Source organism: Bos taurus, chromosome 2 (assembly GCF_002263795.3).
Source record: "Bos taurus isolate L1 Dominette 01449 registration number 42190680 breed Hereford chromosome 2, ARS-UCD2.0, whole genome shotgun sequence".
In the NCBI taxonomy this organism is placed as follows: domain Eukaryota; kingdom Metazoa; phylum Chordata; class Mammalia; order Artiodactyla; family Bovidae; genus Bos; species Bos taurus.
Genome location: NC_037329.1, coordinates 17,891,247 through 17,916,083, shown reverse-complemented (window position 1 = coordinate 17,916,083; position 24,837 = coordinate 17,891,247). Strand labels below are relative to the sequence as shown.

Here is a 24,837-nt window from a genome sequence, read left to right as displayed (position 1 = left end):
ATGTCTGACTTTTTGTGACTCCATGGACTATACAGTGCTTGGAATTCTCCAGGCCAGAATAGTGGAGTGGGTAGGCTTTCCCTTCTCCAGGGCATCTTTCCAACCCAGGGATTGAACCCAGGTCTCCTGCATTGCAGGCAGATTGTTTACCAGCTGAGCCACAAGGGAAGCCCAGTAAGTGAAAGAGCCAGGACTTAAATTCAGCTAGCTTGACTCTAGAACCTGCTTTCTCAACCAGTATCCAGGCTTCAGCTCTGCAGAAAGGTGACAAACAGTTCTTTAGACACCACAAAAAGATGAAATACATTAACGTAGAATTTCAGAGGTGAAACCATAAGGTCTGGATAAGGCCTTGAAACTGATAACAGTCCTTATATGACCCTGGGATCTTCTGATTTGCAATCAGAAGGCTTATTATTTCTAAATAAATAAATATATAACTGAAAATTTACAGTCAAACTCAAGCTATATTTTGCTTAGCAACTGAACCAAAATAATAAAGCTCTTCTCTATGAATAAGAAGAGAAATACCTGTTCTCTAACAGAGTTCATAAATCTGCCTTTAGTATAAATTTTGCAAACAACATTAAAGAGAGACTTCTGGAGCACAGCCAAGTCTTTGCAAACCCACTTTAACTTTGTGCTTCATAATGTGCGGCTCTGACCTTCCAAGGAAACTGTAAAGGACCATTTTGTGCCTTCTATCTTTTCTTATTCTCTATCCCAAGTCTTCTTAATTACATTTTCACATGAACTCTATAGCAGTAAATGAAGCCAGGTTCACTCAATATTTCTATTCAATCTTCTCAGAAAATTGGTTCTGTTTTCTTTGGGCAATCTATAAGCAGTTTCTTATGTGCTTCCATACCATTCTGGTAATGTATTTCCCCAGCCATTTTTCTTCTTATTTTTTTTTTTTAAGACAAAACTTTCCTGAGTCATCCAAATCCATCACACTATTTTAAAACTTAGTTATCCCTGTTTGTTTAGGCTGGAGGAGCCCAGGGGAGAATACCGTTGTCCGTTTTCTCTAAGCCAGTGCTGCCTGCCTGATAAGTGTTAAACTTCTGACTGGGTTTCAGTCACTTTGCAATAAAATATTTCCAGTACTTGTCCCCACCAGCAGAAAGTCAAAGCCTGCCATTTCCTTGGCTTTTCAGTTTGACAGATGGACGTGCATATCTGTGTGGCACTCTGTGTTCCTGGGTTCAGGGTGTCTCCACAGGTCATTCCATTATTTTCCTTTTTCACTCACAGTAGTAACCCTTTTAAACTGTGCCTTTCAGTATTCCATTTGCTGAGGAAATTGAGCTTCTCCTGGATCTCTTGATTGAAAGGGTACTTTTAAGAGGATTAGTGCTGATAGATAAGAAAGGAAAAATGATTTCTTCTCCCCCCCCTCTTTTAACAGTCCCAGGTTAGCTTTCCAAATAAAATTATGGATTTGTATAAAAACTATCCAGCCAATTTTAAAAGTAAAACATTAGCCACTCCAATGGAACAGAAACAATATACTCACAATATGTTTAGTAAACTATTATTCACATGAAAGCTTTCCTGATGAAGTGGATGGGGTGAGTGTAAATGACCCAACACCATGTGGTAAAATATTTTCATAAATTTGGCTTCAGAATGTAACTTTTAAGTGGGAGAAGAGGAACAAGAAACAACAGGGAGCATATCTGTAAACGACTAAGAAACTATCAGTTGTGGAGACGACTGGCCCACATCACACACGTCTGGCAGAAGCATGTGTCCAGCTCACGAGTGGCTCCCGCAGCAGGGCCACCTCGGAGGACATCTCATTAGATACAGCTCATTTCTCATTCAGTCTCTAAGTCTGCAGTCCCATTTGGTTCAGCATCGACTGACATCAAATCACAGAATTTTACATGATTGCATTAACAGATGGTACAAACAAAATAAACCTGGCAATTTTAATCAGAGAATATTTGAAAGTCTGTTTTGAGCAGGAAATTTTTTCGGAAGAAATGTTTATGTTTTTGGAGAGCGGCAGTGAGCCCTTGAAAAGCTGAAAGTCTCTGATTGTACTGAGCTGGATTGCTAACAGGGTGACAGTTTCTTCTCATGCCCCCTTCCTGGGCATCTGTAGCTGGCCTATACAAAAGCAAGGGTCATCTTGCTCTTGGATGAGTACCGAGTTCAGTGTCCACAGACCATCTGAACTCTGACCTCACTGTGGTACATTTCAGCAAAGACACAGACAGACTGCAAACAGGGGAAAGCTGCGTTTTTGTGTATCACCTAGAGATAAAAAGAAGTACGGTGTTTCACCTCCCAGCTGTAAGGCAGAAATCATAGCTATTGATTCAAGGAGAGACTGCAGGTAAGAGAGGAGAAATGAAAATACACTTTTTATTCCAAACTTTGTAAGTGGTCTCCAGCAGAGCATTTTGCTTTCCTGAGCCTTACTTCCCTGCTGTGCAAAAACAGCCGCCACCATTTCATACATGTTTCTGCTTCTCTAGTGAATCATCTATAAATTCAATGAATTCAATGGTGAATTGGCTGTGCTTCAAATTCCTGGATTTCAGGTCTTATTAAATTTTGAGTTTTTAGCTATATTTACCATAATTACCTTACCAGGATTAGGACTGACAGTCTACAGCAGAAATGACAGATGTCATCAAAGTCATCTTTGAATAATAGTTCCTGCTTTCTTTTTTCTCAGTCCATTCAAATATTTCAAAAGATGCAAGGAAGAAAAACCCAAAAACATTGCTTGGAAGTTTCTTGTCGCCTTTACTCTGTTCAGTGCTTGGCCACCAAGTGGAGCCTGTGGTTCAGCTACACAGATAAGGGTGCTTGTTGCTAAGACTGAAGCAAAAGGATGTGTGGCAGAATAAATTTTCTAAATCAAATAAAATCAAAACAAATTACACTCATAAGCAAAATCTTCAAAATAACATTTGGAGCAGAAAGACATTTATTTCTTCTTCCTTGGTTCAACACAGTTTTTAGATAAAAATTTAATTACACGGGAAGTCAGGAAGAAATTGTCCCAAGATTTGTGTTGTCTGAGAATCATTATTTTTTCTTTAGTGTCTTGTCCTTGTTTTTCTTAGATTTTTGTTCCTCTTAATCACATTTTCTTCAAGTTGATTAAGTAAGGAGCAGAGCTAGATTGGGGGGTATTGATATTTCCATTTTTTAAAATCAAAATTAATAAAGTCTAGCTGGCCAAATTGTTTTCATCTAACACAATTTGCCTACAATCAGAGTGTGCCACTGGCTGACGAGGTGATCTCAGTTTATATTAATGTCTTCAAAAGACTTACTTTTTAATTTTCTAGGGAATCTGTTGGAGATATCTTCAGGATCTCAACACACAATTCAACTACGGGGAGCATTATTGGTGAACATCAAATTATTTTGATGTTCGCTTCTTATGAAGATATTCCTAAATCGGATAGATTACGTTGGGAAGGGGGAATCCATACATTTTACCCACAAGGAACATCACATTTAGACTAGAAAGAACAATGGCTCTTAGTTGCTATGAACAAGATCAATATAAGAAAACCAATTACATTCCTATATAGCAATAATAGACAATTATCTTTTCTAATAGAGATCCCATTTATAAAAGCAATAAAAATTACGAGGCAGTCATTTGTTCAGATATGTATTTGGCAGGCCTATTCTCTGCCAAGAATTCTTCTAAATACTCCATCCAGGCCAGTGAATTAAGTAGTGGGGTAAGAGGGGAGCGCCAATGTTTGTGACGGTGGCAGTGTAACGTGTTTTATTTTGTTTATGACCCAAAACCTTGATAAATCAGTGCCTTGTCTAGTCAGTCTGAAGATGATCACACTGTGGAATAAAGACACACAGAGCAGGTTAGGGCACTGACAGGTGCTATGAAGAGCAGGAGCTGTGTGCAGTGTTAAGTACGGTGGTCAGGGCAGGCCTTTTCAAGTAGTGAGACTGAGCAAAGGCAGGCAGGAAGTGAGGGGATGAGTCAAGGGAGCCTCTGGAGAAACAATTTTCCAGGTGGAGGCCACCGCTGGAGGCTTTCAGGTGTGAGTCTTCCTGCTGGGCTGGAGAAACAGCAGGGAGGCAGGGTGGTAGAGCTGAGCACCCCACGGAGGAAGCAGGAAGAGAAGCACAGTGGGTGCTGAGTGGGGGGATCCACAGGCAGGGGCTTGTAAACACTGAAATCTTTTATTCTGAGAAAAGTTGAAGCTGTTGGAAGGCTTGGTGCTTAGGATCTGATTTAATTAAAAAATAAAATAAGCACAGGGCTGTCATTTGAGAATGCTTTGGGTGTGGAGGGGTGCAAGGAGGCATGCACAGTGATTCCTGAGGAAACTACTACAATTAGCCAGGCAAAGATGGAGGTGGGTCATTCCCCAGGACCACAGTGGAGGTCATGAGAAATGACAGGCTATTCTAGATCTGCTTGGACGACATGACCCAGGTGATTTCCTGTGAGTGAGAGGAAGAACAAGACTCTTTGACCTGAGTGACTGAAAGGACTGAATTGCCCTTGACTGCAATGTACAAAGCTAGACAGAAGACATTTTTGAGTGTGAAGAAGAAAAATTCGGTCTATGACATCCTCTGGATCCTCTCTGGAAATAATGTGCTTAAGCTCCTGAAGTCAGTACTCACCACTGACCTTTAGACACACATGTACACACGTGTGCATGGATATACACTCACACAAACTCACATTCCATTAGCAAATACTCTCACAGATTTCTCCTGAATATACCCTAAGCCTTTCAGACCAGAACAGTCTATCCAAAAGGACTGTGAAAAAATGGAGATATCAAGTTGCCTAGAAGCAAAATAAGATCCCAAACCTAAAAAAGCAACAAGAAGTTAAATACTCAGAAGCTTCAAATACATTTTTAAATGTGCAGATGTGTGGGTAACATACACAACCAGTGGTTCTTCTTGTTCTCGGAATGCAGAAGCAAAATGAGTGCAAAAATCAGCTACCATAAAGGTTAAGTGATGCCGCGCCTCAATCCCAGACAGCAGGAACGGCACAAAGAAGGAGCAAAACCCTTGACGGATATACCCATTTGGTTTTCAAGAGTACTGCATAGTGACAGGTAACAAGCCACAGGACGTTTTGTGATCAAACAAAGTTCATACCAGTATAATTTCCCTTTACTGTTTCCCTTTACTTTGCAGATAATTCATTCAGGGTGAGAGGTGCCTAACCCTTTCTGATTATTCCCTAAACGTCCCCTTGTGAGTTTTTCCTCCAAGTCTTTCTCAGTCTGGGTTCCCAGTTACTTACTGAACGTGGTGGTTCAGTCGCTAAGTCGTGTCCAACTCTTGCGACCCCATGGACTGTGGCCCACCAGGCTCCTCTGAGCGTGGGATTCTCCAGCAAGAATACTGGAGTGGATTGCCATTTCCCTCTCCAGAGGAATCCTCCCGATCCAGGAATCGAACCCTGGTCTCCTGCATTACAGACAGACTCTTCACCAACTGAGCTATGAGGAAAGCCCAAATGTCATGATAGGTTCTGAACGAATGGATAAATGAACACATGGATGAATGAGTGAATGAATTAATGAATGAAAGCAATGTAGTTTTGGAACAAATATAACTTTCTTTTCCCAGAACTTTGTTTACCCCTCAGAGGTATTAGATGTAAACTGTGAATATTTTATGGAATTACAAACAGGTTCTGAGAAAAACTCAAATCTAAAAGGATTATTTAGTTATTAGACATATGTTCTCATATTATTCATATAAGAATAAAAATACTTTAAGTCTCTTTATCACTTAGATACAGAGTCTAAAAACATCAAACTCATAGAAATAGTAGAAAAGTGATCGCCAGGGGCTGGGGAGGAGGAAATAAGGAGACAATGGTAAGAGACAACAAACTTCCATCTATAAGATGAGTAAGTTCTGAGAATCTAATGTAAAACATGGTGACTACAGTTAACACTGTACTATACAACTGAAATTTGCTAAGAGTACATTAAACTATATAATTAAAACAACGATAAATATGGTGATGGATGTGTAAATTAACTAGATGGGGGAATCCTTTCACAATGTTACGTACGTGTAAGAAATCATTATGACAAACATTGTAAGTATCTTACCATTTTGTGTCAGTTATATCTCAATAAAACTGAGTTCCACAGGAACTTCTAACAAGAAGACTGGAGTTGAGAAAAGACATAAGAGTTGGAGATCTTTTAAAAGGTCCAGAAATCATTAAGATAAACCCTATATTATCATTGTGGGATTGGATAACTTCATACAAGCAAAATATGAAATACAAAAGGAACCAAATTTTAAGCATTATATGTAAAGGGAGAATGGAAGAAGAGATGGCATTGGAAAAGGTTTAGAAGGAGCCAACAGACAGATGGGAGAACCAGAGAAGGTGGTGTCTCAGGCACCAAGGGCACAGAGTGCTTCAAGCCATCTGTTACTTGAGAAAGAACAGCTTTTCCCAATACGTGTAAAGGATTAGTGGGCAGGGAGGTCAAGGGAAGCAGATGAAGCAGTTGTATTCATTTTCTAGGGTTCATGTAACAGTACAGTTGACCTTTGAGTAGGATGGGTTTGAACTACAAGGATCTGCTTATATACAGATTTTTTTTTCAGTACACATACTAATATCTTTATGATCTGTGGTTGGTTGACTCTGTGGATGTGGTATCCATGGATATGGAGGGCTGATTGAGAGACTTGAGCATCCATAGATTTTGGTATCTGTAGGGGTATCTTGGAAGAACCAGTCCTCCATGGATACTGAAGGACATGTATACAAAAAACTCCATGAATTGAACAACAGAAACTTATCCTGTCACAGTCCTGGAGGTTCAGTTCAATTCAGTTCAGTTGCTCAGCTGTGTCCAACTCTTTGCGACCCCATGAACTGCAGCATGCCAGGCCTCTCTATCACCAACTCCTGGAGTTTACCCAAACCCATGTCCATTGAGTTGGTGATACCATGCAGCCATCTCATCCTCTGTCGTTCCCTTATCCTCCTGCCCTCAATCTTTCCCAGCATCAGAGTCTTTTCAAATGAGTCAGCTCTTCACATCAGGTGGCCAAGTATTTGAGTTTCAGCTTCAACCTCAGTCCTTCCAATGAACACCCAGGACTGATCTCCTTTAGGATAGACTGGTTGGATCTCCTTGCAGTCCAGGACTCTCAAGAGTCTTCTCCAATACCACAGTTCAAAACCATCAAATATTTGGCACTCAGCTTTCTTTATAGTGCAACTCTCACATCTATACATGACCACTGGAAAAACCATAGCCTTGACTAGACGGACCTTTGTTAGGAGTCTGAAATCAAGGCGTCAACAGTATTGGTTCCTTCTCAGGGCTGTGAGGATATAATCTGTTTCAGGCAGCTCTCTTGGCCACGTAGATGGCTATCTTCTCCTTTTGTCCCTTCATATCATCTTCTCTCTATGTATGTCTGCCTCTGTGTTCAAATTGCCCCTTTTGATAAGTCATATTGAATTAGGGTCCACTCTAATAACCTCATCTTAACCAATTACATAGGCAATAACTCTATTTCCAAAAAAAATCACATTCTGAGAGACCAGGGGTTAGGACTTCACTGTGTAAATGTTGGTGGATCTGATGCAACCTATCAGAATAGTCACAAAAAGGTGGAATAATGTCATAAAGGTTGAGCAGCAATGCTTGTTTTGTATTTTGTGAGAGACTAAAATGTAATAGAAAGAAGAGAAGGAGTGACTGAATATGAGGTATTAAGAATGAAGAGAGATACAAAATGAAGAGGTTGGAAAGGTGGGATTTAGAAGAATGGATAAAGGCTTAAATTTGGAAAAGTGAGGAATGAGAAATACATTTGGAGAAGAGAAGTAGAATAAGAGACAAAAAGAACAGGGAAGAAAAGAATCAAGAGGTTTCACTTTGTATGACTCAGTAACTGTGAAGTTAGGTAAAGGCTGGATGAGAATTTTAAGAGACTGAAAGATTCAAACTGGTTGTTACGGGGACAAAGCAGGGAATTAACAGCTAATAAAGTGCTTCCCTGGTGGCTCAGATGGTAAAGAAACTGCCTGTAATGCGGGAGACCTGGGTTTGATCCCTGGGTCAGGAAGATCCCCTGGAGAAGGGAATGGCTACCCACTCCAGTATTCTTGCCTCAAAAAATTCCATGGACAGAGGAGCCTGGAAGATTACAGTCCAGCAGGTATCAAAGAGTCAAACACAACTAAGTGACTAACTTTCACTTTCCCACTTTCAAAGAAGAGAATTTATAAGGATGAATGGTAATAGATCATTTACTTTTTAAATAGATCTAACCCAGAAAAAGTGTACTAACTGTTTCATCTTCTTTGAGAAGCAGGAAGATGGGTGATTCTTCTTTGAGAAGAAGAGAAAATGGGTGACTGAATTTACTTACAAATAGCCTTTTTCCATGCTGAATGGTATAAAGAGGGAAGACCAAAAAATGGTGAAAGGAAAGCAGAGTAGGATGAGAGCACTTTGGGTAATGCCATAAAAACAAGTGTGGCCACAGGAGTGGAAAGGTGAAGTGAAGGCCTTTGGAGTAAAGAATGTCACAGAAATCTAAGGTCACTGAACTGAATATCACCAAATGGATGCTAAGTTAGCACAGAAAGATTATAATGATTTAAGGTGTGACTGTATTAAGACATGCTTCCCTGATAGCTCCAGTAGTAAAGAATCTGCCTGCCAATGCTGGAGGTGCAGGTTCAATCCCTGGGTAAGAAGATCCCCTGGAGAAGGAAATGGTAACCCAATCCAGCATTCTTGGCTGGGAAATCCCATGGACAGAGGAGCTCGGTGGGCTTATAGTCCATGTGGTTGCAAAAGAGTCGGACACGTCTGAGCAACTAAACAACATATTAAGACATAATAACATGGCTCCTCAGGTGTCCACCTCAAATAGATTCAACTTCACTATTATTACCATGATAGTAATATTACCTTGAGTTAGAATAGTAACTTTACGAAGCCATGCTTTGTGGAAATTTTTATTTAATGGCTAACAAAAGACAAGAAAGAGGAGAAGAAAAAGAAAATATAGGAAGAATGTTTATAAAAGTCATAACAAAAAAAAACAGAAAAAAATTCTAAGCATTTGAACTTAATGAGCTGATAAAGGTTTCATAAGAAGGTGACAGCCGGTAGGTTTGAACCTAGTGATCATAGAGTACAATATTCTTTATTTGCTTTCTTAATTCATCCCCTTAGATGGCCATAAACATTTCTGAGAAAGTTTCTCAGTTAAATTTCCCTTGGAAATGAAAGTCCACAGTTCACTGAGCTTTAAATTAACCCAGAAGTTAAGGCTCACGTATGGCTACAAAGTGAAAAATCCCATCATTTTATAGATTTTCCCCATGCTTGCAGGCAAATTCAATACTATTTATACATATTTTGCCTGCTAGTAATTAAATTGTTTCTAATTTATGTTCTGTGAAAAATGACATCTGCTTTTAATTGGGAAGTTCATTAAAAAATCAGACAAGTAAAACAAATTATTCACTAAAATGAAGACAGAGGAATTGAAATGCACTAATGCAGGTGTCTCTACTGTTTGAAGATTCAGTTAATTTCTGCCTTGAGACCTTTCAGATTCAGACTCCATTTTATTTTTTAAATTAGATGAAACATTATAAAAGTAACAAACACTTCTTCATCTTGTAGACTTTCCTTATAATCATCAGAGATGATGTCAGCTGATTAACTGAAGCAATATATTTTTAGGTGGTTATACCATTTCTTTTGCATGCCTTCAGTAAAAGAATTTGGGGATGTAATTGAAGTTCAAATAGAAGAATAGTCAGCTTCTTTATTGAGGTTAATAAATACCACAGTGAGAAGAAAACAGCTAACAATGATTGTGAAATGCTTTGAAACAATTTGGACCACCTGGGAACTATAAATATATGAACTCTAGATATTTCTACACACTTCCTGAACCACCTAAGAGACCTACAAGCAGCTCCTTTTGTACAAAATAGTTCAGGAAAGTGCTATTTCTGTGGAAAGATTTCTATTTTTAAAAAGGAACAATCAAATTTTAAATGCTTCTCTTTTGATCTTCAATTACCTGAGTAATAAATGCAAGCAACAAAAATAAACCAACTTTTAAGCTCAGAAATCATGTCCACACCTAAAGAAACACAAAGGTTTATTTAGACTTACATCTTTCAAGTTCTTACAATGTCCCAATACTTCAACTCCATCACTTAAACTCCCTTTCATTCTACTGCAGTTCTCTCCTTCATAATGTGTGTCACCCAAAGGGTAGTCCAGAGACTGATAGCATCAATATTACATTGAAATTTGTTAGAAATGCAGATACTCAAGTCTCAGCCCAGATCTCACGAATGACAATATGCATTTTAACATCCCTGGGTATTTCATGAATATACTTAAGTTTTAGTTTTAGCTGTGGTCTCAAATACAGTGAAAGAAAGTCTTTTTACCATTAGATAGATGGACAAGAGACAAATTATTATGGAAGGGGAAATTAACAGATTATATGACCTTATGTATAGAAAATTTTAAGGTGTTCTATGAAAAACTTTTAGAGCTATTAAATTAATTCAGCAGAGTTTCAGGGTACAATATTAACACAAAAAAATCACTGTCCCTCTATAGACTATAAATGAATAATTTGAAAAGGAAAGGAAGAAAAACTTTCATTTACAATAGGGTCAAAAAGAATAAAACACTTAAGAATAAATTTAAGGGGATGCAAGATCCATATGCTGAAAATGATTAGAAACAAACAAACAAACAACAACAACAAAAAAACAACTACTGAAAAAGTGAAGCAGACCTAAATAAGTGGAAAGGTATCCTGTGGTCATAGATTAGAAAACCTAAGTTAAAAAGACAATACTCTCAAAGTTATCTACAAATTCCTATTAGAATTGCAATGGCCTCTTTTTTAAGAATGGCAAAGCAGAATCTAACGTGTAGAACAGCAAGAGACCCCTGAATAACCATAACAATCTTTGAAAAGAACAAAGTTAGAGAACTCAGTTTCAAATCTTACTACAAAAACTACAGTAATAAAACAGTGTGGCACTGGCATAAGGGCAGACATATAGGTCAATGAAATAGAAGTGAGAGTTCAGAAATAAACCTATGCATTTGTGGCCAGTTAGTCTCAATAAGGATGCCAAGACTATTCAATGGAGAAAGAACAGTCCCTTCAACAAATTGTGCTGGAATAACAATATCTGCGTGTAAAGAATGGCCCTTTCTTTACATCATATATATAAATTAGCTCAAAATGGAGCAAAACCTAAATGTAAGTGCTAAAGCCACAAAATTATTAGAAAAAAACACAGGAATAAATCTTCATGACCTTGGATCTGTCAATAGTTTCATAGCTTTGACATCAAAAGCAAAAGCAAGAAAATTAAAAATAGATAACCTGGACTTTCTCAAAATTAAAAACTTTTGTTCATCAAAGCACGCTACAGGCAAAGGGGATGAATAAACATTTCTTCAAAGAAGATATTCAAATGGTCATGAAAAGATCTTCAACATCATGAGTTTTTAGCTATTTGTTGTTTAGTCACTAAGTCATATCCAACTCTTTTGCGACCCCATGGACTGTAGCCTGCCCAGCTCCTCTGTCCCTGGGATTTCCCAGGTAAGAATACTGGAGTGGGTTGCCAGTCCCTTCTCCAGGGGATCTTCCCAGCCCAGGGATCAAACCCATGTCTCCTGCATTATCAAGCAATTCTTTACTGCTGAACCACGTATTAGCTATTAGGGAAATACAAATAAAAATACCGCAATTGGATAGTACTTCACATACACACTAGGATGTCTAGGCAAAAAAAATTTTTAACATAAGAACAAGATCATAAAGTAAGTTTTGGCAAGGATGCAAAGTTTAAAGCACTGTACATGGTGGGGACTATACATGTGTTCCCATGATGGTGGGAACACAAAATGGTGCAGCTGCTATGCAAAATAGTATAGTGATTCCTCAACAAATTAAATGTAGTATATTTATACAGTAGATTATTCCATCATAAAAAGTAATAATGCATCAATACAGGCTACAATATCGATGGACCTTGAAAACATACTAACAAAGAAATCAGACACAAAAGGCCATTTGAATGATTCCATTTATGACATATCCAGAATAAGTAAGTCCATGGAAAGTTGACTAATGATCATCAAGGGCAGGCAGAGAGAGGAATAAATTGTTTAATGGGTATGGTGTTCCTCTTTAGGGCCATAGAAATATTCTGTAGCTAGATAATGGGACAGTTACACAACACTGTGAATTTACTAAATGTCACTAAAGGTAAGATTTTGTTATATTTATTTTATCATCTTTTTTTATTAAGCCTCTATTATGTTGTGCTTGTGTGAGGCATCATGCTAAGTACTAGTGTATGAGAATACAACTAATACTCAATATACAACACCTGCATGAATTAGGTACAGTTATTACCCTCTTTCACAAAAAGGGGAACTTAGGTTCACATATATTAGAAATTTGCCCCAGAGTATATCAGAAGTAAGCAGAAATGCTAGGATATAACTCTAGGCCCTGTGAGTGTACCATTCACTCCAGGGCCATATTTTGAGATACTATGCATTGGTGCCTCAATAATATATGCTGTATCTACACAGTTTAGTAATAAGCAATCATTAAGAAGCATACTTGAAATATGCATTTGAATAGAGAAATGCTTATGAGATGTTAATTGAAAAAACCACAGTGCAAAACAACAGATACACAATTTTGCATATAGACACACATACAGTGTATACACACACAGAATCATATACAAGTTTGGAATACTCAGTTTTTAAATATGTTTTATATCACCCTCTCATTTATATTTACATACACACACTATGAGTGATTTTAATTTTCTCTAGTTTTCAGTTCAGTTCAGTCGCTCAGTCGTGTCCGACTCTTTGCTACCCCATGAACTGCAGCATGCCAGGCCTCCCTGTCCATCACCAACTCCCAGAGTCCACCCAAACCCATGTCCGTTGAGTCAGTGATGCCATCCAACCATCTCATCCTCTGTCGTCCCCTTCTCCTCCTGCCCTCAATCTTTCCCAGCATCAGGGTCTATTCCAATGAGTCAGCACTTTGCATCAGGTGGCCAAAGTATTGGAATTTCAGTTTCAACCTCAGTCCTTCCAATGAACACCCAGGACTGATCTCCTTTAGGATGGACTGGTTTTAGGTATTTCTAATTTTTCCAAAATAAGAGTGTATTATGTAGTCAGAAAAATAAAACAGGAAACATAGTTTTAAGGAGCCACATTCTTGAGGTGGTTCTATTGATGACAATTATGTGTTTAAATTATTCAAATAAGTTTGCAAGAGACTCTGCTTTATTTCCTTATCTCATAGTTATAAGTATTTTGTAGCTTTAAGCTTGACTTTTTCCTCTTAATAAACTTTCTGTGGAACCTAAGCACTGATATTTTTTTAAATCTCCAAATAATATTATTTGAAGGAACTTGATTGAGGCCAAGATCACAAATCCAATTTATGAAATCACTCAGCAACAGCTGGAAAATATTTTCAATGACTTGGAAAATCGGATTAGATGATGAATCCTGGAAGACAGTTTTAATCTTAAAGTTGAGAAATGTGAATTCTACTATATTAAAACATTGAAGATGATGTTTCTTTATACCATTTTCAGTTTGTTTCCCTTATAAACTTCAAAGACTACTTGGTAATCAAGGACTTTATCAATAATATATACTCACCTATGAAAATTAAGGGTTTCCTGGTGGCTCAGTGGTAAAGAAACTGACTGCCAATGAAGGAGATTCAGGTTTGGTCCCTGGGTCAGGAAGGTTCTCTGGGGAAGGAAATATCAACCTGCTCCAGTATTCTTGCTAGGATAATCCCATGTACAGAGGAATCTGGTGGGCTACCATCCATGAGGTCACAGACAGACATGACTTAGCAACTGAGTATGCATACATGAAAATTAATGAGAATATGAACATACATGAAATATATGGAAAAATTCTCTAAGTCAGTGTCTTAAACTTGAGACTTTGCACATCTAATGATTTCCAGATGCTGCTGCCTAGTAACCACACCCTAAATAAGGCTTCACGTGGTCTCCTTTAAGCCTTTAAAATTGTCATTCATAACTTCTCTCTCAAAAGATATTATATCCCACCTACAGTTACTCTCATTCAAACTTCAGTTGTTTCCTGAGACCTTTTTGCCTTCAGCATCACTTCCTTCCATTCTTATCATTCAGATTTTTTCCAAGGTAATCTAAAATGCAAATTGGTTTAAGCTACTACTCCACTTACATTGTATCTCATTGCTCATCTGGTCTCGAACACAAATGCTTACAAGGGAAGGTATATAATGTAAACAACTGAAGCAAAGGCAGGAGAGGAGGGCAATGAGGAATGGTGGGGACTACGGCAAACTGAAGCACACATTCCTTTCTAAAGGAAATAGCTATTGCTGGGCTCCAGCCAAGAGTTGCTATGTCTATGTGAAAAGATGAACTGGACATTACCAGGTCTTCCATTTTTTAGAAGGAGCAGGAAATCTGGATTTCATTTTTGATAAAAACGTCATTATCTTAAGATTGGTAGTGAATTTTTAAAAATCCTGATCCCCCAAACAAACTACATAAAATCTCCAGGCATGAGATCCAGATGCCAGTATTTTTTCAAAGCCCTTGTGTAAAGTAATTCTAATGTGTACCAACTGCAAAGGGCCTGAACTGAAGTAAGAGTGGACACTATAAAATTTGGGGATTTATAGTCCACCATGGTGGTATGAAAATGACTTTAAATTGAAGATAGCTAAACACTTAGCAGCCGCAGAAATAACTATCACCTAAACTTAAGTGAAACCTCCTATACAGCTTCCAACGACCCCTTCCCAGGCAGTTTTCTGATTAAAAAAGACTGACACTGTGCTCAGGAAGTATGAGTTCAGCTGCCACAAACCCTCCCTCGGGATACCCTAGCCAGGAAGAAGACAGACTGCTCATCTACCATCAAGAAGCCAAATAAAATCTTCCATATTCTCCCACTGAAGCCCTAAAAACTTTTCTTTTGAAAAATTGATCTTTGTAAAACTTTACTTTGGGCTATTTCATGAGTTTTCCATTACTGGAACCTCCCATGTACACTATGTGAAAATAAATCTTGTCTTTACTCCTGTTAATCTATTTTCAGCTAATTTGCAGGGCCCTAAACACTGGACCCAAACTGGAAGAGCTTTCCTCCCAACAGAAGCAAATGTTGGTTGCTGAAGGCAGTTCTTGGATAAACATTATTTCTGATGTACAGAAGAAGGAATGTTTATGTCTTCTCAAAGGAGACAATAACGAAGTGTTTCTTAATATATTATTTTAATACCCCCTAAAAACAACTCTGAGCTCCAGACTTTGAATTCAAGCCTTGAGGCACCAAACTGATACAGGATAAAATCTAAGCGTATTTAAGGTGCTTAACCAAAGGGTGGTTTATAATCATCCATACCTGCTATTTCTTAACCTGTTCCATATGTAAAAGGAAAATATTTTTCATGTTTAAAGAAAGTATAATTTAATACTCATAGTTAAAATTACTCACAGTTAAAAGTTGTATTAAAATTTTTTAGTTCATTTCTTTCAGTACAGTATAAATAAAGTTTATTAAAAGATTTGAAGTTGTCATATTTTGTATTTGAATGCATTCCAGTAAGCAATGAGAGAGGGATTTTGAATGTTTATTTAAAAGGAAAATACTGAGTAGACTAACAAGCAATACAGAACAACTCACTGCTGTCCGACTTAGCTGTCAGAACAGAAAAACCTACCTTCCTCTGTGTTACCAGATTATCTATATGTGGTTCATTAATGAATCCGCAGCTTGAGGCCTTATGTCTATGTTAAATCTCCTTTGAAAGAAACACTCCCCCTTCTTATCCTTATACCCCCACTCAAAAAAAAAAAAAAAGAAAAAAGAAAATCCAAGTGTAATATTCCACTTACTGTGTAAGGACATAAAAAATTGGATTCTTCCTCCAAGAATGAGGAATGTCATGGTTAAAAACCACAGATATAAATTTTTTGGATGTTTACACCATGGATGGGAGAGGAAACATTTTTGGAAGCACAACTAAAATGGGGGCACCTTCACAAATATCTTCTAATTGAATTATTCATGGCTCTTCCTTTCAGGTGGGGAAGGTGAGGCTGAGAGAGGTCAAGTATACCCAAGACGGCATAGTGAGTGACAGCAGGAATTCAGACTTGTTTTTTCCTATGTAAATGCAACCCGATATAGTAAACTAATCTTTATTTTTAGAAAACACGCTAGCACAGGTAGGAAGAGTTAGTAAAGATGGCTAAGGAAAATGTTTGACCAGCAAAGGTCTCTGCTGCTGCTGCTGCTAAGTCGCTTCAGTCGTGTCCGACTCTGTGCGACCCCAGAGACGGCAGCCCACCAGGCTCCACCATCCCTGGGATTCTCCAGGCAAGAGTACTGGAGTGGGGTGCCATTGCCTTCTCCAAGCAAAGGTCTCTAGGTCCTTTCAAAAATCTGAACGTTGTAAACAGGACCAGCATCATGGGTAAGTGTCCTGTGCCACACAGCAACATTTGTTTATAAGGCCCCATGCTTGGTTTAATACTCTGCTGCTACTGTATTAAAATCTCAGTAACTTTTTGAGAAAAGCTTCCATATTTCCATTTATAACTGGATCCTACAAATTATGTAGCTTTTCCTTCCTGCAAAGGCTGACAAAGCAGAGGTAAAGTTTATAGAGAAGAACCTTCCTTGAGGGGTTAGTTCTCAGTGTCAGGGCCACATGGCTTTCTGGAGTAGAGTAAGGTCAGATGCCTTAGCCAGGAGATATGCTAGGGGACAACTTTCTCGGTGTGATGCTTTCTCTCCCCACCTGCCTGGTCATTGTTTGTCAAGGTACCTTTTCAGGAAAGAAAATCAGAGCCCCAACCCAGTACCAACCAGAGAAGATCAACAGGAAAAGGACTGGACTCTGACAGGTGGACAGCTAATATATAAAAGAGAAGCAACCTGACTCTTTCTTGGTGTGCCCTCTTCAACTCTCCATCAGGTAAGCTGGGAAGAATATGGGAAATGGGTCTTTGGAACAAAGCAGGGTTCAGAGTCCAATCAGTGGGAGGTCCTCCTAGGAGTCCCCTCCTTTGTGTGTGTCTGGGGTAAAGGAGCAAACCAGAAATGGTAGAGCCCTAATACTAACAACAAGCTCTCAGAGGCATCTCCTTGTACCCTGAAGCCAATTCACCCAGAAAAGGACAAGCTGGAGCACTGGCTTTCACACCTCCCACGCCTTACCAGGTGAAGCTGCTGATATCCCAAGGGATATTAACCCACAGGAGAAAATAACACCTGATGTACAAACTACACACGGAAATACCTACGTATGAGAACCAAGAAGTAATGCACCAGACAGACCAAAAATTTAATATATGAACAAAGCACATGTTAGGATATAAAGAAGGATATTAGATAGATGAAGCAGGAAAAAAAAAATTATGACAGCAGAATCTGTGTGAGGGATTGGTCATGAAAAACCTAACAGCTGAAGTGAAGAAGTCAGCAGAAGAGCTGACCAGCGAGGAGTTGAGTAGAAGAGTCAGTGGACTAGAAGGTCAAGCATTGTAAGGAATAAAGAAATGGAAGGCAACCAACATCATGAAGGGTAGAATTAAGACACCAGTATCTATGTTCCAGGACTTTCGAAAGTTACGCTGCATCTAGCAATCGCCCTAGTGAAGATCACAAAGAATTATGTAAGTGAGACGCAACCAGTGTTGTGGAAAGAAACACAAGAAATCTATGCCTTAATACAATTCATGGAGATTGAAAACATGTAACTCTGTATATATTTTAAGAATGGGAATATGTCTAAAGACATAGACTGTTAGAGTAGATGCCTATGAGAATGGGGATGTGAGGAAGATAAGATTAAGGAAAAATAATAAAATAAACCAAGAAGCCAACCCTGAGATCTAGGATGAATTAGAGTTTGTGTAACTCTATGCTGAGGACCAAACACTTAAAAATAAATACATAAAGATAAGGATGGCTAGGTAGTTAAAAGGAGGCTAAGCCACTACTTAAAGTCACTAGCAAATCACAGAAATGCACTAAAAGGATGTTTCTTTCTTCTGGAAAGAGGGTTTAAAAAGCAGACATGAATCAGACACCCTTTTTAAAATGCCAGACACTATCCTAGGTGCTGGGAATACCAAGATGACGAAGATGCTATCTCCATGTTTAAGAAATGTGGCCGTTTTTCCAGTCTAGTCCATCATTTCAACCATCTCTGAAAACGTGTTTTTCATGTTACTTTAAATTTAATAAGCATAATAGTTACTGTAATTTAAATCCTGTCTCTTTTATAAAACTAAAACTTAAAAGGGGTTTTAAGGTTATCTAGGACCACCTTCTGTGGCCTCAGAATACTCTTCTATTTTTCATCCAGCGAAGTTTACTTCTCTGTAAAGACCATGCCCTGTTAGCATATCTTCTCCAGGGAATGGCCGTGGGTAAGGATGGCCTCTGAAACAGTTGCCCTGGGTCTACCGTCTCTGGACTGAACATTGCCCAGACCTTTAACTCTCATCACAGATAAATTGGTCTATCATTGTTTTCCCTTATTCTACCTAACTGAGGAACGATCACGCTCGCCTAACCAACCATCGTTACTCCATTTATCTGCTCAAATCCCTTCCTCTGAAAGGCCATCCTGGGTCACCCTGGGACAGTGTCACTCCCTCCTCTGCATCTACATTGACGGGGTCTTTTTCAACCCACGTGACACAGGGACCTCTGCTGTCTTGAATAACCAGTTACCTTGCCATTGGATTATCTAGTGTCACAAACTGATGACCATTGTCATCAATTTTTATCAACAAGTTATGTGTGAGCTTTCATCTCTAAATAGATATTCAATGTTTAAAAGTCTTTAAAGATGCCATTGAGATCAGGGGTTCCAAAGGCCAGCCCATAGTTGAAGGAAAATCTTACAACATATGGAATACTCTGTAGGAAGTAATAAAACAGCAATTCTCAGAAAACATTTTTTTTTTTTTTTTAGAAAATAACTTTATTTGCAAGGATGCTTTAGAAAAAGAGGTTTCTCTGTCTCAGTTCAAAACCAGTTTGGCCCCAAAACTACTTACTGAGTATATGGAGTAATACTCAGCTTCTGTATGAGATCTATAACTGGCTCCTGAGTGGCTCAGGACCCTGAAAAGAAGGAGTCAACTTGTCTGAAACAAGGAGGAGCTTATATTCTGAAAGTCCATTTGTAGTAGAGTGAAAACAATGAATACTTTAATCAGAATCGAGATTTAGAGAACTTTCTGTTATTAATATCTTGGGGAGTTGATAGTTGTAGGTACAGCTAAGTCATGAAGCTCTGGAACACAATGGGCCAACCTACTAGGCAATGGTTGAACATAACGATGTCAAAGCAATACATTTTTACATGTTTGGGAGGATGGGTTTGGAAGGGTGGTGGGAGAGGAAGCAGCAGATTGTGCTTACCTAGAACAGGTTTTTTTAAAAATCAAAATGGAGCACCAGAAAACTTGGAAAATCTTTACAGACTCTCACATGTACAAATAAGTCAATTTCCAAACAACAAGACTCAATGGCGAGAGGAACACTGATAGAGGTTGTTCTGCTCCTCCTGCTCTCAACACTTGATGGTTCCATTTCACACATCTAAGCACCTCCAAGTGGTTGCCTGACTGTTAGCCATTACTTTTTGCAAAACTAAGAACATGAAACAAGTTAAGGAAAAAACAAATGCAAACAGCAAGCAAACTATACAAAACCAGTTTTTACTACTCCACTATATTACCTATAGAAGTGTATTCAAGAGAAGTCCATGCAGTTTTCAGTCATTTTTTTTAATGAGTCTCTTACCTTTGCTTTTATTATCAGTTCCTCGTGCTTACGAATAAGCTCCTCATTGTCTGAAAGAGATGTACCTAGACCTTGTTCCTCTAAATCTCTTATAGTTTTCTGAAACCAACATGTGACCTGGGTAAGAAGCAACAAAGAGAGGTCAAATTTCAGATATTAGAATAAATGAATCAAAATTCTCCATGTTTTTAAAACTTAAACTACTTCAATTTTTTTTATATAAACTCATGTGTTTCATTAATATGATCAGGTTTTTTCTTCATTTCAATCTTTTCATTTTTCTTCATTTCAGTCTCTACATGCTTAAGAGAAAAAACAAAGTAATACCCCTAAATTATAAAAACAACATATTTCACTGGATCACATAGCTTGAAGAAAATAATTCAAATTCAAAATCTCCTAACAAACAAGAACCGAAAGAGATCCCACACAGTCTATAAACCATGCGTTCTTTTAGAATATAAATCTTCTTTTCTGTATAAGATGATCAATCTGAGTACAGTTACATTGTTAAGTGAAGATATGAAATAGCATTTGTAGAATTATATTTCTACTATTAGAAGACAATGTACAAATACTTAGTTTGCTACAACTCCTGAATATCTATATCCAAAAAAATGAATGGAGAAGCTACTAAAATTCCACAGACCTTATAAATAGCTAAGGACATAACTTATAATCATTTAGACTTGATTTACAATACACACCTTACACAGCATTAAAACAACAAATAATAAAAGACATAAAACAAGCTGCATTTTTTTAAGAATGATCATATAAGTTGACATGAGACTGATTAAAAAAAAATTCCCTGATAGCTCAGTTGGTAAAGAATCCACCTGCAATGCAGGAGACCCAAGTTCGATTCCTGGGTCGGGAAGATGTGCTGGACAAGGGATAGGCAATATAAACCAGTCAATCCTAAAGGAAATCAGTCCTGAATATTCATTGGAAGGACTGATGCTGAGGCTGAAGCTTCAATACTTTGGCCACCTGGTGTGAAGAACTGATTCACTGTAAAAGACTCTGATGATGGGAAAGACTGAAGGCAAGAGGAGAAGGGGACGACACAGGATGAGATGGTTGGATGGCATCACTGACTCTATAGACATGAGTTTGAGCAAGCTCTGGGAGTTGGTGAAGTACAGGGAAGCCTGGCGTGCTCAGTCGCAAAGAGTTGGACACGACTGAGCGACTGAACTGAACTGAGACCAATAACATGTGGCCCTGGGATACAGATTCCTTGTCCCAATTAAAGGAGAGTTGGATTTTTACTCTCAAATCTTATACAGCATTATTCTTATGATCCCATCATAACTACTGATTCCTAAGAACCCACAACGTGCTAGACAGTTTGCTAGTTGTTTTCTGGGCATCATCTCTTTTTCTCTCAACAGCTCTATAACAAGTATGATACTATATTGACCTTGCCGACATAAAGAGAGGTTAAGCAACGTATCCAGGGCCAATAGCAAATGGCAGAGCTAGGATTTGTCCCCAAACCTATATTATTCCAAAGTCCATGCTCTTTCCACTGTGCCCTGTTGTTATCTTCAGGTAACAGAAAGTCTTTGGTCATCAAGGGAAATTACTTCACATTTGCGAAATGAATCCCAGCAGCCCACTCAAAGTGGTGGGCATTGTCCAGAATATACTCTGTGTCTTTCTCCAGCCTACTTTATCTTGGCTGCAGCAGCCTCAGGATTTCTCTGTATTTTTATAACATGGAGGAATGTGGCCAGGGAGAAAGCTAGGTTAGTCCTGAAGTCCTGAAGGTCCATACAATAAACATATATCCACCCCGCCCACATACACACACTACAGAGAAGTCAAGTTAGGGATTACTTAGGATAATACCCTCCATTACTGTTACAGGGCTGATAACATCACACAGCTAGATCTATACTTGGTATAGATCTAGACCAAGTATATAGACCAAGACTTAGCATTTTCCAGCATGGAATAAGCAGTCAAGTGGGCAGCAAGAAGGTTTCTCCAGCTTTCTGCTAATTGGAAACCTTTGTTAACCAGCATTTTAGGCTAGTGTCAGTGCAAAGAAAAGACTGATAGTGACCCTGAAGCAGTTTCCATGTGAAGTCTGCCTCATTCTCTTCAGAATATTTGGTACTCTGTGCATAATACAGCCATTAGCCAGTGCCCACATCTAAAGTACTGTGTTTATGTGTTTATAACTCTCTGAAGGTGGTTTGCCTTTCTGGCAGCCCAGAAATTAGACCTAAATGATATGTATTGCATGCATATTAGAACCCTTGGAGAGTATTTTATCAAGAGCTACCAAATTTGTACATTAATTTATTAAATTGCATTAAAAATCTCACAAAAGATGCTATAGGCCTGCATAAAAACAAAAAAAGGGATGATTTAAGGGTTTTATCAAAGAAAAATGGCTCATGAATATAACTAACTTTCAGAAATCCTTTATTTTATTAAGTGCCAGGAGTGAGCTTCATCTATTTTTATCTAAAGTAGTAGGAACTCAGAAATCTCAAGAATGCTTTAATAGGGAAAGTTAATACAGAATCTGAGTGAAGAAAACATGGGGACAAACAGGTGCTCACTAATCTCTAAAAACAGGTGAGAAGTCTGATCCCTCAGATAATCCTGTTCGATTTTGTGAGTCAAAGATTTGTCATCTAACACATGTCAACAGTGATGAATGCCAGGAAGGAGTCAGTTATTTTGATTTTTTAAGGTATCTTCTGACATCATCCCCTAGATTTGGCAAATACTATTTTAACCTCCAAAGGATACTACTCCTTTGGGCATGCCCATACATATTTCCTATAAGAGAATGTAGTTCAAGACCTACAGTGGTATTCCATATATCCTGGTCATACACCTGCCTAATAAAGCATACCAAGTCTCTAGGGCTATACATTTTTACTACCCAAATGCACCCTGGGAAGAAACTTGAAAACAAAGTGGCATAACACTCAGAAGAAAATGGTTCATCATGGGGGTGTTAAATCTCATCATGAGGCAGTCACACACATGAGCAGCATCTTAGATCAGATTTACTTTATGTGCTGTGAGATGCACACAGAATAGACTGAGTCTTTCTGATGTAAAAGCAAGACACCCCAAATAACCGACAGCATGTCAACCATAATGTAAATCAGTCACTGTATCCTGTGCGTAGCGACTGCAGACAGCTGCATAGATACTCCAAGAACATTTTTTATAAGCATTAGATTATATCAGCAGTTATCCCAAAGCCTGAGTGATAAGGACACTAAATGATGCATCAGGACATTCTTTGAACATGGGCCCTGCAAAAGGATAAAAAACAGGAGTTGAGAGCTGGAAACATGTGGAAAGAAAGAAAGAACAAAAATTCAGAGTGTGCACTGGGCATTGGTTCTGGGTGATGATGGACTAAGGGGGAAAATGAGAATATCATTCCTTTCTCTTCCCGGTTCTTACCTTTTAGATTGATCTAAGTGATGTGTTTGTGGTCATCTCACTTGTCTGACATGAGATTCTAAGTACTCAGTGCTCAGAGGATGTAGAACTAAGGTGGAGAAGGAGTGGGGTAGATTTTTTTGCAGAGGGGAGGTGGGGATTGGAAAGAAACACCTACCAGAGGGTGAAGGAAGACAGAGTGAAGAGGAAGGGACATCAACAAAGATGCACAGAAAGAGCAATCAGGGATGTTCAGTAAAAACCAAGGGGTGCCTTGGAAGTTAAATAGAGATACCAGGAAAACTCAGTCAAATGGTACAGACCTGCATTGTCCTAAACAAGTAGCTACTAACCACACATGGCTATTGAGTACTTGGAATGTGACAAACTCAAATTGGGATATGCTCTAAGTATAAAATGCACAAATGATTTCATATAGTTAGTATAAAAAATAATGAAAATATATTGTTAAGAATGTTAATATTGATTCAATGCTGAACTACTATTTTAGATATGTTGGATTAAACAAAATGTGTTCTTGCTTTTCACTTTTTTATGTGTGTGTGTGTGTGCATGCTCAGTCACTTCAGTTGTGTCCAACTCTTTGTGACCCTATCAACTGTAGCCTGCCAGGCTCCTCTGTCCGTGGGATTCTCCAGGCAAGAATACTGGTGTGAGGTGCCATGCCCTCCTCCAGGGGATCTTCCTGACCCAGGGATCGAATCTATGTCTCATGTGTCTCCTGCATCGCAGGTGGATGCTTTATCATTGTGCCACCTGAGAAGCCCATTTTTACATGGCTTTTTACCTTTTTTCACTTTTCAATGTAGCTAAGAGAATTAAAAAATCACATTTATGGCTTATATTGTATTTCTTATTGGATGCTTCTATAATTTAAGGATATTCAGAATATCCTTAATCTGTTAAATGTAGATCTAAGGACTAAGTATTACAGACAATTTAAAATAGCAGAATCAAGAGAACAGTGGGATGAGATACTGGTTGGTAAACATGAAAGGGTCACTGAGTAGGGATGAGGCAGTAAAACTAATGACTCTTTTGAAGAAGTTTATTGGCTAAGGAAAGGGGGGCTCAGACAACAGCTTTGAGGAAAGCAGAGGTAACATAACAGATGGGTTCTTCCCAATTTTTTTTTATTTGATTAGATGAGATGTAAGCATTTCAGTCTGGGGAACTGAAGATGCGTTAAGCAGAACTGAGGCAGGAATGTACCAGAAAGAGTGGGGAGTTTAGAAGAGAACACTACTGAACTTATCAGCTTTGGGCAAGGAAAGGCTAGTTTTTGCAATATTGAATAACCCAGTCTCACCTTGACCCCTGCTGGGAGATAAGAATGAGGAAAGAGAGTGAACAGGGCCTTCCTAGATCAGGGTCAGGTATTACTCCAGGCAGGTCTCAGATTTTCTCGAGCAATCTTTACACCTCCTACAAAGGAGACAGTTGCTTTTTCAATAGATAAATAGGATAAGCAAGTCAT

General features: G+C 38.5%; 1 protein-coding gene across 4 annotated transcripts in view; it reads right to left on the bottom strand.

The window, feature by feature from the left end:
• The window catches only part of CCDC141 (coiled-coil domain containing 141), a 226,536-nt gene that overhangs the window by 109,670 nt on the left and 92,029 nt on the right, over window positions 1-24,837 (bottom strand). For 3 of the 4 annotated variants that reach the window (XM_005202265.5, XM_059875061.1, NM_001242308.2), the window contains exon 6: window positions 19,917-20,033. The exons of the other annotated variant lie outside the window; for it this stretch is intronic. In XM_005202265.5, coding sequence (XP_005202322.1) covers window positions 19,917-20,033 — 117 coding nt within the window. The remainder of the gene's footprint in view (window positions 1-19,916; window positions 20,034-24,837) is intronic. 4 annotated transcript variants of the gene reach the window in all.